This window comes from Zalophus californianus, chromosome 6 (assembly GCF_009762305.2).
Source record: "Zalophus californianus isolate mZalCal1 chromosome 6, mZalCal1.pri.v2, whole genome shotgun sequence".
NCBI classification, from domain to species: domain Eukaryota; kingdom Metazoa; phylum Chordata; class Mammalia; order Carnivora; family Otariidae; genus Zalophus; species Zalophus californianus.
The window spans coordinates 91,782,319-91,799,543 of record NC_045600.1 but is presented as its reverse complement, the minus strand read 5'-3'; the positions used below and the strand labels follow the sequence as shown (position 1 = coordinate 91,799,543).

The 17,225-nt window shown below is 39.7% G+C and overlaps 2 protein-coding genes across 4 annotated transcripts in view; both read left to right on the top strand.

The window, feature by feature from the left end:
* TRPM7 (transient receptor potential cation channel subfamily M member 7) overlaps positions 1–2,879 on the top strand; it is a 117,724-nt gene extending 114,845 nt beyond the window's left edge. For both annotated transcript variants that reach the window (XM_027568727.1, XM_027568726.1), the window contains one exon: positions 1,971–2,879. In XM_027568727.1, the coding sequence (XP_027424528.1) occupies positions 1,971–2,101 (131 nt within the window). In that variant the 3' untranslated portion in view covers positions 2,102–2,879. The remainder of the gene's footprint in view (positions 1–1,970) is intronic.
* Positions 2,880–13,166: 10,287 nt separating this feature from the next.
* Positions 13,167–17,225, top strand: part of USP50 (ubiquitin specific peptidase 50) — a 40,802-nt gene continuing 36,743 nt past the window's right edge. For both annotated transcript variants that reach the window (XM_027570863.2, XM_027570862.2), the window contains exons 1-3: positions 13,167–13,408; positions 15,140–15,334; positions 15,619–15,814. In XM_027570863.2, the coding sequence (XP_027426664.2) occupies positions 13,356–13,408; positions 15,140–15,334; positions 15,619–15,814 (444 nt within the window). In that variant the 5' untranslated portion in view covers positions 13,167–13,355. The remainder of the gene's footprint in view (positions 13,409–15,139; positions 15,335–15,618; positions 15,815–17,225) is intronic.

The following is a 17,225-nucleotide window of genomic DNA, read 5'->3' as shown; positions in this document are numbered from 1 at the left end:
AGTGGCTTTATGTTTATGTGAAGGGTTTTTACTTATAATCTGTGGAAAAGATAGAATTGAATATGCTTAGTCCATTTTAGCCCAAATTAGAACATAACAGTGGTGAATTTAACAGGCAGCCCAGATACAATTTTTATTTGGTTATTATATAATAAGTTATATTATTTATAATTACATATAAATTATATATCATTTGGATCCAATATTTTAAGTATAGTATATCTATTTTTGAAATTATTAATATAATCAGGATTTTATAGCTTGAAAGAGGCTTTAAAAGCAATACGGTCAAAATCTGTCATTTTCCAGAACATAGCATTAGATGTCACATTATTTGTCCATGTAACCATAAGTTAACATTTTCAGGACTTGAATTATAATTGGGTTTCTTTCCATTGTTCTTAGTGTACAATACAGCTACAAATTAATTTGCGTTCCCTAAGGCCATAGTGGCACAATCTCGAATTCAAAATTTATCAAAACTTACTCATACAGTAGCAAATACGTATTTGGATCATTGAATACAGGCTATCACTCAAACAGTTCATATTCTGAATGGCAGTTCTATTTTTATATGGAGATGAAGTATATGGATATATGTGGGACTGTGGTTAGTTTTAGTTAAATTTGATATTGCTGCATTGTTTTCCAATTCTGCAACTATTGTCTATAACTCCCAAAGTGATTTCATCCTATCCCATAGCTATAAATGTGATCCAAATACTGATAGTATCAAATTTAACTAAAGACATACTGTCTTTCCTGAGCTCCTGTTTCTATATTCAGTTTCCTGCATCTCTACTGGAATACCTTACAGCATCTTTATAAGTAATATGTCCATTCCAGAACTCTTAACTTTCATTTCCCACCCCTACACTTCCCTATCTCATTAATGTTTACCCAGTTGATCAGGCTCAAAGCCTAAAAACTGATTGGTTTTTCTTCTCTCACCTTCATAGATAACCTGTCAAACTCTGTCTACTCTGATTCTGAAATCTTCCTAGAATTCATCCGTTTCTTTTAATCCTCATTGCCACTATTTGTTTCTGGTGTTCCTGCTAAATGCCCTTGACAGGACTTCACATGACAATCAGAATAGTCACTTAAATTTGATTATGTTCCTCCTTTAACACTACTTAATACCTTCAGCTTAATACCTTACCATAGCTTGCACCCCATAGATCAGGGGTCAACAACTTTGCTGTAAAAGGCAAGGTAGTAAAATATTTTAGGCTTTGTGGACCATATGGCCTATGTCACAGCTACCTGGCTCTACCATGGTAGTGCAGAAATAGACATAGACCATCTGTAAACAGATAAAACTATTGATATTTGCTCACTGACTATATTTTGATAACCCTTGGCTATAAACTGCTGCTTGACGCCATTTTCTACTAGTCCCCCCCTCAGTTACTACATGCTGTCTTGCTATTTTTAGGAAACACCACGTCCGTTTCCTTTTTACAGTCTGCAGTTAACCTTCCCTCTACCTAGAACACAGTTCTTGGAGCTTTGAGTCATTTCTCAATATTCAGATCTTCACTCCAATATTACCTCCTGTGCCTCTTCTGCCCAGCCTTAAAAGAATCAGCTTATATTATCTTCTGTCTGGCCCTCCTCATACTGTTTGCTTCAAAGCACTTGTTATTACACAACTCTGTTATTTTTCTGTTTGTTTTTCTTCATCCACAAGAATATAAGCAAGGAAGGACCTTTGTCTGCCTTGTTTATTACTATGTTTCCACTCTTAATGAGTTTATTGACTCATGGTCAGAACTATTATAATACTTATTTGTTGAATGAATGATTTTATTTTTATGTGTGTAAATTTTGTGACTTTGGGATTTAAAACAACCTGCTAGAATATAGATCTGGCACATTTAGAGGAAAATTAATTTAGAAAATGTTAATTTTTCATTTCTATGAAATACTGACTTTCTTTTCTTTTTTTGTTGGGGGTGTGAATATAGATCTGAAGAGGAATGACTATACACCTGATAAAATTCTATTTCCTCAGGATGAGCCTTCAGATTTGACTCTTCAGCCTGGAAATTCCACCAAAGAATCAGAATCAACTAATTCTATTCGTCTGATGTTATAATATTACTGAATCATTGGTTTTACCTACACCTCACAAAAATGTTACCTTGTCATTTTTCCTTCAGGAGGAAATTGGTAATAGAGAAAAGTGTGTGCAAATGAACATGCTAATTCTGGCACAGTTAAAAGGTCAATATTCTTTTGACCTGATTAAAGTAGTCAGGAACTCCCTATAGGATACAGCTGGTAGCTGTTAAATTTTAAAGGTAAAGGAAAATTAGTATTTGTAACTTTTTAAAGGGCTCTTTTTAGCAGAAGATTTCATTTGACTTTGTTCTGATGAGGGTGATACCCTCTCTCATGTGGTGCAATACCATTAACCAAAGTTAAGTGTCTGTGCAGATTTTATTGGCAGCTGGTTTACTGCCATTCAGCTAATGAAATGAAGAAATCATCCAGCCTTTTGGTTCAATGGCAGATGTCTTCCTCAGTGTGTTTTAGTGTGTTCACTGGTGATGTCACTAGTTCCCGGCTGGATGCTTGTTGGCCATGGGAAAGGAGATGACTTGTTATTGGAGGTCCATAGGGATACAAGAACTCTGAGCTGAAAACCATTTTCTAAGAGGGACTTTATGAATCAGGATTAGGCTCCATATTTAAAGATGGAGGCAGTTTTTTTGTTAAATAGAGCCCAAATTGTGCAGAAGTATTAGTTTTTTGTTTTTTTTTTAACATTGTTTTATCAAGTCCTTGTTAGATAGAAGAAAGCCATGGTAGACTGGTATAACCTAAATATATTGGAGGAGAAACTTAACTCACTGTTCAAGAGAAGTTACCTTGTAAAAAAAAAAAAAAAAAAGTGCTTTTTTTCCTATCTCTATCTATAGTGACAACCTGGAAGCTACATACTTCTCCAAAGATTTTATTGACCAGTATATCAAATCAGAATGTAAACATAAATTCTTGCATATATTTAAAATTGTGTAGGAACATCTGAACATGAGTATTGTTTATGGTACTTATTTAAGAAATTGAGTTGGATTATCATTATGTGATGTCGGGAGATTGCAATGTAACTTTATGCCAATAAAATGTAATTTAACTGCCCCAGATATTGTTGAATACTCAACAACAAGGAAAAGCTTTCATCTGACTAAAGTTTTATGCTTTGTTTTTTTTTCTTTTTGTTTGTTTCCTAGGTACTAATTTTAATTTTTATTTAGGAAGGAGCAGTGTAAATCTTACTTGTATTCAGTAGTGTATCTCATAGATACAGATGAGGCAAGAAGAGACAAGCTGTTTAGTGTTTAATATTAAAGGGGGGAGAGAAAAAGTGTATTAAAGATATTATACTATATACATTTTGTACATCATAAAATCTTTAAAAGAAATTAAATAAATTTATTCTTGTTTACAGATGTTTGAGTTTAATCATTCTGAAAAATTATGTTTGCAGTGTTTTCTGGTTTGTTTTCAGAGCATCAGTTTTTTTAAATGAACTATTTTGTACACCTAAGCCTTTTCAGTTCCTGTCCTATATATTGTTCAAAGTGGTCTTGGTTTCCTCCTGTTTCTCTCTTTTTTTCAAGGTTTATTTTTAGAGAGAGCATGCGTGTGTAAGCCAGGGGAGGGGGAAGAGGGAGAGAATCTCAAGCAGACTCCCCGCTGAGCATGGAGCCCGACATGGGGCTTGATCCCACGACCCTGAGATCATGAGCTGAAATCAAGAGTCGTATGCTTAAGCAACTGAGCCACCCAGGCACCCCTCCTCTTTTTTTAATCTGTTTCTTGTTATGTCAGAATATGAAGTTATGGGTCATCACTATGTGTAATTTTATGTTGATTATTTTCACTAGATAATAATAATAGTGAACATTTATGTAGGACTTAATATGTGCCAGGCATTACTCTAAGTACTTTACATATGTTGACCCATTTAATCCTTAAAACAGTCTTCCGAAATAGCTATTATTATCATGTTTTGCCAGTTAGAAAATAAAAGCATTAGGTAAAGTAACTTTCCTAAGATTCTTATAATTATTACATAGCAGCACTAGGATTCAAACCCAGGAACACTCATTTTTTTGTACACTCCTGAGCCTCATGTTATGTTGACTTTCAAGCATAATGATGATTCATTTCTGTACCAGTTTCTGGTTGCTTTTCTAAAATAAATCTACTCCAGGGTGCCTGGGTGGCTCAGTTGGTTGGGCGACTGCCTTCGGCTCGGATCATGGTCCTGGGGTCCCGGGATCGAGTCCCGCATCGGGCTCCCTGCTCGGCGGGGAGTCTGCTTCTCCCTCTGACCCTCTTCCCTTTCGTGCTCTCTATCTTTCATTCTCTCTCAAATAAATAAATGAAATCTTTAAAAAATAAAAAATAAAATAAAATTAAATAAATCTACTCCATAACTTTTCTTTTCTAATTCTGGAGAGTAACAGTTTACCTGAAAACCACCTTCTTATTCCAAAGAAGTGTGATCTTTCTTTAGATTACTGAATTTCATCATTATTACTCTGGTCCAAAAGTGTCGCTTGCTTATTCTCTTTATCATTTTCTTTTCAGTCTCATCCTACTGAGAACAAAGCGCTATCTCTTTACCAAATTACCTCTTAAAACATCTGCAGATGTTCTCTGATAATATGCTTTCATCCATCTGGTATATATGAGCCATCATTATTTTAAAAGTAATGCATGTTGGTTGTAATGGAATATAAGGTAAAGATTTAAAATGTAAAGAAAAATATAAAAATTACCCTCATTTCCCACCCTTCAGTTGAACTATTTTGTTTCATAGTTTCATCCTTTTTACCCCATTAGATTATACGCTTTGCAGAGGAAAGGACCATTCAGGTTTTTCACTCCTGTATCACCCAACACCTTGCATAGTACATGATTTGTGATAGGCACACCGTTAAAAAATTTTTTTAATGTTTTTCTGCAATAAAACTTTGTCTTGAGGAAGATGGATCACAGTGTGTTTAAGTGGATAATCAAGGCAAGAGTACCCAATAAATAGCCACTTACCACTCAGATCAAGTAATTACTTGCAGAAAAGGGTGAATATACAGGCAGGGATTTTTGTGGTCCTCCTTATTTACCAGATCTGCTCTCATTGTTTCCTAGCTAGGTTTCACACAAGGTATCTGTATTTGAGGAACATGGACCCTCAGGTCTGTAACAACTAGCACTTAATTAAATTAAATGCTTAGCAATTATGTACTGGAGTGAAGCCTCTCAACCAGTGTGTCTCTGAAAACTTGGTCTGTATTACCAACTGAGCTGTCTTATTTATTCTTGTATTTTCCTTAGTGCCTTGCTGGCATGTGTAGCATCGAATACAGATGCTCAATAAATAACGTGTTGGGGGCGCCTGAGTGGCTCAGTCGTTAAGCGTCTGCCTTCAGCTCGGGTCATGATCCCGGGGTCCTGGGATCGAGTCCCGCATCGGGCTCCCTGATCAGCGGGGAGTCTGCTTCTCCCTCTGCCCCTCCTCCTGCTTGTGTTCTCTCTCTCTCTCTCATAAATAAAAATAAAAATCTTAAATGAATAAATAACGTGTTGAAGTATCACAGAATTTCTGTTTCCAATATTAGACCATCTGTGAGCTTTTTCTTAGGTAAAATCCCAAGTTATGGTTTTGCACCTCTCTGGAATATGTTTCTCTTCTGCACTCTTTGGAAATTCCTCAAAGCAGAGTTTCCAGCTGGGGTCCATGATTCTGCCTTAGTGGTCATGGGCAGGAAGCAGGGAGGGAGAGGGCATGGTTATTCTTCAGAAAGGCTGCATACTCCAGTCCACAATAAAGAGCTCCAGTCAACAGTGCTTTCTTTTATGTGCTGCCCCACCCCATGTGTAGCCCTCTACTTTACTGTTTTTTTTCCCCTCAGGATTTCTTTGCAGTCTGCATCAATGGAACTTCTCTTTCATTTTAATTATAAATGCCTTAGTATATGTTTCTAAAATATAAGAACTGTGATATATTCACACCTAAAAAATTAAGTTTCTTAATATCAGTGTCATTCTAAAAATTTTTATTTTTTAATTTTTTTAAAGATTTATTTTGAGAGAAAGAGTACATGAGAGGGGGGAGGGTTAGAGGGCGAAGCAGGCTCCTCGCCGAGCAGGGAGCCCGACGTGGGACTTGATCCCGGGACTCCAGGATCATGACCCGAGCCAAAGGCAGTAGCTTAACCAACTGAGCCACCCAGGCGCCTTTTTTTAATAATTTGGTTCAATCAGGACCCAGTTGAGATTTATTATATATTAGAGTTGCTTGATTTGTCTTTAAAGTTTCAATATATAGGCTTCTCCTGCCATTCCCCTCCCCCCACCCAACATCTAGTTTATTTTTTAAAGAACCCAATCATAGGTTCTAAAAAGTTTCCCACATTCAGGGCTTTGCTGATTATTTCCCTTAGGTGCCATTTTACATGTTTCTGTTTCTTGAGTATGCCATACACTGTTAGGTTTAGAGGCTTGGTTAAATTCAAGATTGAATTTTTGTCAAGAATGTGTCATTGCTGGTGTTGTATACTTATATTAGGAAACACAGTGTTCTTTTTGATGGGCATTAACTAGATCTTTAATTAGGTCAGTGGTTCTTGAAATGGACCGCAAACCCTGAGGGTCCACAGGTACTTTCAAAACATAATTTGGGACGCCAGGGTGGCTCAGTCAGTTAAGCGTCTGCCTTTGGCTCAGGTCATGATCCCAGAACCCCATGTTGGGCTTGCTGCTCAGCTGGGAGTCTGTTTCTCCCTCTGCCCCTCCACCTGCTCATGCCCTCCCTCTCTCTCTCAAATAAAATCTTAAAAAGTACACTATCAACAAAAAGACAACTCAGGATGGAAGAAAATTTTTCCAAGTAATATATCTGATAAAAGACTTGTATAAAGAGCTTTAATTAAGTAATAAAGAGACATCCCAATTTAAAACTGGGCAAAGGATGTGAATAGACTTTTCTCCAAAGATATATGAGTAGTCAATAAACATGAAAAGAGTCTCTACATCATTAGCCATCAGGGAAATTCAAAACTATAATAAAATGTCACTTCATTCCCACTGGGATGGCTAGAATGAAAAAGATGATAGCAGGTGTTGGCCAGGATATGGAGAAATTGGAATGCTTATCTATTCCTGGTGGGGATTTAAGGAGTGTCACCACTCTGGAAAACAATCTGACAGTTTCTCAAAAGGTTAAACATTAGAGTCCATATGACAGCAATTTTTCCCCTGGGTATATACCCAAGAAAATGAAAATATGTCTATATAAAACCTTGTACATGAATGTTCATATGAAGCAGCATTATTGATAATAGCCAAAAAATGGAAACAACCCAAAAGTAAAATATAACTCTATACAATAGAGTATTATCTGCCAGGGGCGCCTGGGTGGCTCAGTCATTAAGTGTCTGCCTTGGGCTCAGGTCAGATCCCAGGGTCCTGGGATCGAGCCCTGCATTGGGCTCCCTGCTCAGCGGGAAGGCTGCTTCTCCCTCTCCCACTCCCCCTGCTTGTGTTACTTCTCTCACTGTGTCTCTCTCTGTTAAATAAGTAATATCTTTAAAAAAAATATCTGGCAGGGGCGCCTGGGTGGCTCAGTTGGTTGAGCAACTGCCTTCGGCTCAGGTCATGATCCTGGAGTCCGGGATCGAGTCCCGCATCGGGCTCCCTGCTCGGCGGGGAGTCTGCTTCTCCCTCTGACCCTCTTCCCTCTCGTGCTCTCTATCTCTCATTCTCTCACTCTCTCAAATAAATAAATAAAATCTTTAAAAAAAATAATAAATAAAAAAATAAAAAAAATATCTGGCAATAACAATGTAGTACTGGATAAGTCATGTCTAAGGGTCTTTCAATTCTGTAGCTCCTGTGTATACACTGCAATGCAAAATGGAACTGGATAGACTTAGACTCTCATTTTCTTGCTCTGCCCCTTAGCCATGAGTAACCAGCTAATTGAGCAAGCCTCTCTGATAATACTGATCTCACATTGTTGTGAAGGTGCAGGGAGTTAAGTACTTAGCACATAAAGGTACTCAAGTAATAGGTTTCTTCATGCTGTCTTTCCTTGGGAATTCCAGTGAAGAGAGGAGGACATGGAGAATAGAGAACATTCTGAGAGTGATTTTTCCTTCTACAAAGAACTTACCATCTTGTAGTTTCTGTTAGTATAGTTGAAATAGCACATGTTTATGAGATATGTGGATGTGTATAATTTGCATCTAAGTGCTTAAGTCTTCCATTTCATCTTTTGAAGGCACTTTTAGAATTCACTTTAAGAATGAAATTAGAAAAAAGGATGTAAAAAGTAGCTCTGAGGGACACCTGAGTGGCTCAGTCTAAGTGTCTGCCTTTGGCTCGGGTCATGATCCAAGTGTCCTGGGATTGAGTCCTGAGTTGGGCTCCTTGCTTAGGCGGGGAGCCTGCTTCTCCCTCTGCTTGTGCTCTCTCTCTCTGACAAATAAAATCTTAAAAAAGCTGTGAGCACAAATGTAAAGCTAAAACATCAAGATAATTCAAATAAAGTAACCATAGAGTGCTCAGTCATAACACATGTAAGAAAGTCAAAACAATAGGAAATATTTGGTAAGAGTTGAAAGTACAGACTAAATCCGAGTGATCAATAGGTTGTAAGCTATGTGAAGGTAAAGATTTATATTTTATTCTATTAAACATGTAGTAGATGCACAGTAAATATTTTCTGGGTTAATGAATGAGATGCAACAACTATTTAATGCAAGACCTAGAAAGGAGGAAATAAAATTACCTACTTCTTGCCACAGTTTAGTAACTGCAAATAAATAGCAAATAATAATAATGTTTACAAAAGAAAAAAATCAGATTGACAAAAGAATTCTCACCTGTCATATAGTATCCAGGAGGTAGGAAAGCAATACTATTAGGATAAAGGAAGGACTTTGAACCCAGCCATGTGATGGCATTCCCAGAAATTTCACCATTTCTTGGAAAATGTCAATCAAGGATATACTCAAGCAAAAGGAAAGATCTAAATAGGAAGACAAGATAAAAGAGGCAATCAAATATTCATAAAATACACAAATTTAAATATGTGCTGGCAAATATACGTGGTAGAAAATTTTAAAGTAAACTAGAATAAAATATTTTTAAATATTAAGATTCAGGGGCGCCTTTGTGGCTCAGTCGTTGGGCGTCTGCCGTTAGCTCAGGCCATGATCCCAGGGTCCTGGGATCGAGCCCGGCATCAGGCTCCCTGCTCAGTGGGGAGCCTGCTTCTCCCTCTCCCTGCCCCCTGCTGGTACTCTTTCTCGCTATCTCGCTCTCAAATAAATGAATAAAATTTTTTTAAAAAAAGTAATATTTCCAAAATTTTTGAAAATTTGCAAAAGCACACTGCTTTTATATGAAGAAACAATGATTTATAATAGTAACAGTTGCTATACTTGAGTACTCACTTTGTGCCAGATTGAACAAATAAGTAATTTTTCAGTAATTATCTCATTTAATCCTCACTATAATCTTATGAGGCTGGGTACTATGATTATCCCCATTTTGAAACTACAGAAGTGGCGCAGTTGGGACTTGAATATATGTCTAACTCCAAAGCTTGTGCCCTTGACCACTCTTAACTACTACGAGACATTTCTGAGTTAATTTTCTTAGAACCAAGTTTTCCAAGAAACACTAACACATCTGTTTTTAGCTGGAAAGACAAAAGTAGCAAATAAAGAGTTTGGAATTGTTCCTTTCTAAAAGGACAAGGAGGGGCACCTGGGTGGCTCAGATGGTTAAGCGTCTGCCTTCCGCTCAGGTCATGATCCCAGGGTCCTGGGATGGAGCCCCGCATCGGACTCCCTGCTCGGCAGGAAGCTTGCTTCTGCCTCTCCCACCCCCCCTGCTTGTGTTCCTGCTCTCGCTATCTATCTGTCAAATAAATAAAATCTTTAAAAAAAAAAAAGTGTCAAGTTCTTGAAAGTCAAGGAAATGCATAAGAACTGTTTCAGGATGAAGGACCCTAAAGAGATATGACAAATGAATGTAACATGTGATTCCAGCTCAGCCATACCTGGACTCTGACCTATAGAAACTATGAGATGATCAATGTGTGTTGTTTTAAACAGTGCACTAAATTTGTGATAATTTGTTACACAGCACAGAACACTACTACATAGGTTGTTTTACTCATGAACATAGATACAAAATTCTTGAACAAAAGATTAACAAATAGAAAGCAGCAATTCATGAAAATGATGCTACATCACTAACAAGATAAGTTTATCTGAGGAATAGAAGATTGGTTTAATATGTGACCATCAATTATTAACCACAACAACAGACTAAAGAAGAAAAATCTCATGATTACCTCAAAAGAGACAGAAAAACCTGATCACACTCAGTGTCTGTTCATGATTACAACTCTCAAAAAAACTATGCCTTTAGGGGCGCCTGGGTGGCTCGGTTGGTTAAGCGTCTAGGTCTCGATTTCTGCTCAGGTCGTGATCCCAGGGTCTTGAGATCAAGCCCCACTTCAGGCCTTGTGCTGGGTGTGGAGCCTGCTTAAGATTCTCTCTCTCTCTCTCTGCCCATCCCCACTCTCTCTCTCTCTCTTTCTTGGCCCCTCCCCCTCTCACTTTCTCTCTCTCTCTGCCCCTCCCCCTCTAAAGAACAACAACAACAACAACACTACACCCTTAGCAAACATCATACTTACTGATGAATTGTTCAAACTTTCCTTGTTAGTTCAGGAGTGAGCTAAGGATGACTACTATCCCCACTTCTGTTCAACATTTTACTGGAGGGGCTAGCTAGTTCAAAGGGTAAGAAAGAAAAAGCATAAGGTTTGGAAAGGAAAAAATAAAACTGATTTTTTTCTGCAGATGACTTCAATGTTTGTAGAAAATCTAAAGAACATATATAAAAATTAGACTTTGAGTTTAGAAAGGTCCCTGGATATAATATCAACATATGAGTATGAGTTGTGTTTTTACCTATAAGTGTTATCAATCATAAAATGAAATTTTAACAAAACTCCACCGATGAGAAGAAACTGAAGTATTTGGGAGAAGTTCACCGGCCGAAGGAGGAGCAGGGTGACAGGATTCAAGTCCTGCAGAATCACCACTGAGGTGACTTCATGAAACCCCTTTGTTAATAGACCACAAATACAAAATAGCTGTAAGACTCAGCACCTGGTTGCCAGGATCCCTTATACAGGCATCAAAGAATGATCGTTCTTAATGTCTCCATGTAGCCTGAGCATAAATGCACTTGGAGATCCATGGGGTGCCTACTATAGATGGACTCTTCAGAACCTTGCTTTTATGGCTTACCAGTACTATATCCTGGAGATAAATCTATATAAAAATTACATTTACTACATTCTTGCTTCTTTGAACTTTTTAGTTTGAGACCATTTCAAACTTAGAGAAGAATTGCAAGAATCGTACAAAGAACTCATTTACCTTCACCCAGATTCACCCATTGCTGACATCCAACTGCATTTGCTTCATCTGTAGTTTATCACGTTTTCCGCTTCCCCCCTTTCCTCATGTGTGTCTGTGTCTCTGTGTGTTTCCATGAAACATTTCAGAGCAGTTTGCATAGATCAGGCCTCTTTATAAAGCCCTAGATCCGTCAGTGTATATTTCCTAAGAACAAGGACATTCTCCTTCATAAACAGGATACCATCTTATAAAAATCAGAAGATTCAACATAACATCAAGACAAAACTATTCATATATAATCCTCTTCAGATTTTATCAGTTGTCCCAATAATGTCCTTTTATAGCAATGTTTTTATCCTGATCCAGGATCCTACCCAGGATTGGGTATGATATGTAATTGTCTTGTTTCTCTAGTTTTTTTGGTTTTGTTTTTTGTTTTTTTGAGAGAGAGTGAGCAGGAAGGAAGGGGCAGAGAGAGAGGGGGGCGGAGAGAGAGAACCTCAAGCAGGCTCCATGCTCGCAGCCCAGAGCCCAATGCAGGACTTGATCTCACGACCCTGAGATCATGACCCGAACCAGATGCTCAGCCGACCGAGCCACTCAGGCGTCCCTCGTTTATTTTTTAATCTGCAATGGTTCTCAGCCTTCTTTATCTTTCCTGATATTTATATTTTTGAAGAGTTTTTTTCTTTTATAACCTCATTCATTTTACTTGATGCAGAGCTGAGAAAAGATAAATTGGATTGGCCCTAAAGGCTCTTTCTTCACCTACTCCCTACAGATTCTGAGTTCACTCAAAGAAAGAACAAGCGGGTAGCAGCTTTGAGCTGCAGAGGCTCCCCTTTCTAACAAGACCACTTCCTGACCAGGTTGCTTTCGAGGCTCCACAGTTGTACCTACTCTCCGACCCCTTTTGATCTAAATAGTGCGGGGGGAGGGGGGCAGGGCGGGGAGTGGCCCTCTTCACCAACATGCCTTCTTAAGGACAGTTCTCTGTGAAAAAAATGAGAGCTCAGGAGCTCATGTGTTCTTTGCTACTTCTCAGCTTATAAATCCTTCTGTGATGAACACTTTATTTATATTTGCCCTGGTGACCCTAGAGGGATGTGTGTTTGTGTGTGTCTACACCCCCTTTGGACTATAGTGGGTGACTGAAGAGAAAGACTCCAGTCTATCCCAATGCTATGAGCTTTAGAAGCAGCAAAATCCAACTGCTTCCCTTCCCAGGGTGAGAAATACTCCCTTGGGATCCTAGGAGTGGTGTGATCCCCAGCAGTGGGGATGGGTGCCCAAAGCGGGCAGGGTTGCCAGAGTGGACTATGTGGAGGTAAATCTTCTGCGTATGTGTGTAATGTATATATTCAAGAGAAACTGAGTGACGGAGGAAGAGAGGTTGTATGTTCAGTTCATTCTCTGAAATGTAATACTTTTTTATTTGAGAGGCGTGAGTTGCAGAGGGAGAGGGAGAGAGGAAATCTTAAGCAGGCCTCATGCCCAGCTCAGAATCTGATGCAGGGCTGGATCCCAGTTCCCTGAGATCACCATGACCTGAGCCGAAACCAAGAATCAGGTGCTCAACTGACTGAGCCACCCAGGCGCCCCTGAAATCTAATACTTTTAAAGTTTTTAAGCAGCCGAGTAATGGTCTCTCGTGGCAACATGCTAGAATCTTGAGGGTGAATGGAAATGATTATGATGCATGGGAAATCCAAGTGGGAATGTACCTGAAGTACAGAGAGAGATCAGTCTGCAGCTACTGAAAGGGGAGAGAAACATATACACTGTTGATTACAAACAAAAGAGCCAAAGTAACAGGATTGGAGAAATGAAGTTAAAAGAATTCGATGTAGCTCCTGAGTAGAAGTGAAAGTCCAACGTGGTCTCGCTAAAATGACTTCACAGCGGCCCCTCCCTGCAGATGACTTCGGCATCTACTATGTCCTGTGAGCCACTTTCTACTACAGTTTTCTCGAGAATTCCGGGAGGGGGCCAAGGGGGTGGCAAAGGAATCGGGGGTACATGCCGCATTTGGAAGGGTTCCCTCAGGTTTGACCCCATGGAGGTCCCCCACAAGGAAGGGAAGATACATATTTGATATCTAGGCAATAGATGCCCCTAACGAGGGACCATGCGGGGCCTCTGATGACATCAGAAAACAAACATGAAAATGACCATCTGGTAATAGTGAACACTCTTCAAACTGGCAAAATTGTAAATAGAGGTACTGAGGTGAGGTAATGGTCTCATGGAGACCCAGTTTTAGATCCTGCACAAGGGAAGAAAAGTCATAAAGGACCAAGATGCCAGGCTGCCTTGAGCCATAGCCAAATGACAAAAGGAAGCTGTGAGTGGCGAGAGGAGGCCTCCCTGGGCGACTGCAGCGTTCTCCTCCGCTCTGGGCTGGCCTGTGCACAGGACTCTCAAATTCCATAGCTTCCTGTTTAGGACATCCTACATCAGTCACTTAGTCAAAAATGTGTTTAAGTTCCCATTTATTAACTATGTAATCTGCGCCACAGGCCTCGCATCACTTAATCTAATCCTCCCACCATCCTATAAGGGAGCATTTTTCCTGTTTTTATAGATGAGAGTTCCAGGTCATGTAACTAGGAAGCGGCAGGGTCAGGATTTAAACTAAGATCTATTCTTTACAAAGTCTCTGCTCTTGCTCTTTCCCTGTACATGTGTGTGTTTCTAAGAACACATATATGTATGTAATATGACATCAGAAAATGTATATCACAGATGTATGTAATATACATACATAGATGTGCTCTTAGCATGTGCATATGCCCTTAATATGTACACACACACTGTTAATATATGATATATAAATCCAAATAACTCAATAGGTAGGTAGGTACGATATTCCTTCTCTCCACACACTACTGCACATAATACATATATCGTAGTCAAATGACTAAACCATTTAAATGTGATCTCTCCTCTGTAAAACAGGATTTAAAAACAATTATACCTACCCCATAAAACTGTTGAAAGAATTAAATGGGAAAATGCATATTAACTACTTAACTTTGGGCCAAGCTCCATAAATGATAGCTATTGTTAGTATTAACTACTATCTATTGCAATTACTGTTACTACTAAAAATAATTACATTATTTGTCCAGAAAAGAAAAAGAAATACTTTGGTATTTATTTATTTAAGATTTATTTATTTATTTTAGAGAGAGACAGAGAGTGTGTGGTTAGAGGGAGAGGGAGAAGCAGACTCCCTGCTGAGTGCAGAGCCGCACATGGGGCTTAATCTCATGACCCCAAGACCGTGACCTGAGCTGAAATCAAGAGTCAGATGCTTAAGTAACTGAGCCACCCAGGCGCCCCAGTACTTTAGTACTTAGAGGGAAATTTGCATTTTTAGCCAAGCAATTCTAGGTCTCTGAAAGGCCAATATTTTCTGTCCTCTTGCCCTGGTTTCAGGAAGAAATATTTACCTCTGCTTCTTTGGCTGCAGGCCCTGTTCAGAGTTCCAGAATAAGTGATGTGATTTTAGACCTCGAGTTCAAATACTTCTGTCTCTGGTCGGGAATGTATTGGACAGAAGTCTCATTGAGAACTCTCTGTGGCATGAGCTTGAGGGTGCCTTATTGTCATGGGCACATAATCTGGTCGCTCAAAATGCTTTCCTTTCCTCCCACATGGCACCAACACAGGGCAGAGTGCACAGATCACTATGATATCTGTCCCGTGAACGAGGCCGATGAGAACCAGCCCCATTTCCAGGGAGTGACGGGCCTGCGGAACTTGGGCAACACGTGCTACATGAACGCCATCTTACAGTGTCTCGGCAGCATCGCACCACTGGTGGAATACTTTCTCTCGGGAAAGTACATTACTGCTCTTCAAAAGTAAGACCATTTGTGTTCCCTGCCGCCCAGCCCGCACTCCCTGCTCCCCCAAGGCCAGGTGAGGGAAGGAGCCCAGTGAAGTCCCTCCTTGGGGCTAAACAAGAGCCCCAGAGGACCCCCCCCCCCCGCCCCGCCCGCCGGAGACCATTGCTAGGGTGAATAACAACGTGGGAAGGTCGCCTAAGAAAGGGAGCTTTGTTTTTGGTCTGATGCCACATGCTTGAGTTTTTAGGTGCCTCCCTGTCATTAAATCAGCCAGAAACATTCTCTGTTCCTCTTCCAAGGGATTGCAGGGAGGTTGCTACAGCTTTTGCCTATGTGATGACAGACATGTGGCTTGGAGACTCAGAATGTGTCTCACCAGAAATATTTCAGTCAGCTCTTGGCAACCTCTACCCAGCATTTATGAAAAAGACACAGCAAGATGCTCAGGAATTCTTGATTTATGTCCTGAATGAACTTCATGAAGCTCTGAAAAAGGTAAGTAGAATTAATGGTCTTTGAAATAAGATAGACCCTTCAGCTCTATCAGCAACTTTCGTTTTTCATTCTTTGGTCTGTTCTGTCAATATTGCCCCCTCTCTGCCAAGCACAGGTGCTGGGGGTACTGTGGGGCACACTCAAGTTAGTATTTGAATTGGTCTGTATTTTCCAAATAATCATCAGAATCACCTGGGAAGAGTTTCACGACACACATCCTAAGCCCCTCACTCTGGTGTTACTGAATTAGAATGTCTTGGGCTGTCCTTTGGGAAAGCTCACATGGTGTTGCCAGTGATCAACAGGTGTAGGAACCACTAGTCTGTTGTTCCCTTTGCAAATAACATCTGCACAGACTAGTTTTCTAAAGTGAAAATCTCATTTTTTTAAAATAAAAATATGTACCTCATGAGATAAAACATATAGAGCTTTACAACTTAAAGTACATGTTCTTGGTAACTACAAACCCAAGAAAATATGAAGCTGGGTATTAAAGGACAGACCTAAATACTGCAAAGTTTCATCTTCATGCCGAACATTCTGAACCGGAGTTCTTCACCAGATCAGGACATACAACATTTAATGAAACATGAGATCACCAGTTACGAAGGGTTTTACTTTTCTTTGTAAGACTCATTGCCTTCAGCTTTGATCTGAGTCACATACTCTCCAAAGATAGGTCCTTGGTTTTATGCAGTGTCCTTGTGCTGATGTTAGCTTTCCTCATACTTCCCATCTAGGAAATGCTTTGGCAAAAGATCACAAGCGATAGCCATTAATCATTCTCATCTGTAATCCTCAGTTCCATTTTTCATTTTTACTGCTACTAAGGTATTCACAGCAGCACTTTTTTTTTTTTTTTTAGCCAAAGGGTAGGGTGGTGGTCAGTAAAATCACTTAGGTCCTCATCTGCAGCCAATCTGAAATAAATAGCATTCTCATTCCCAAGACCAAAGTTGGAATTAGGGGCATCAGGACTATCAGGTGGAAGACCTTGGTGGCAGAGCCTGACCAAAGCAGCAAGACAAAGGGGAGCAGAGTGCACAGCTCCAAGGCAGAGCTGGCTGTGGGCTAATGTGTCTTCCAAATGTCCAGTCTAGTGAGGCCATTCAAGCACCGAGAAGTCAGCCTGCGCCCCCAGAAATGGTACCCCTCAACATGAGCTAGATTCAAATCAGGCCACGAGGCTAACTTGGGCTGCCTTGAGAATTTAAGATTTGCTCTTTAAAAAAAAAAGTGTTTTCTAACAATAAAAGTAGAAGAGGCTAAATCTGAAGGGGCTGGAATGAGGACAGATCAGTTTGCATGACTGAAAGCTAGTTCAAACGCTTACTCACCCTCTTCCCAGGAAGAACTGCCTCTAGGACCCCGTATCACGTTATCACAGGCTGTTGGCTTCTGGGGCACGGAC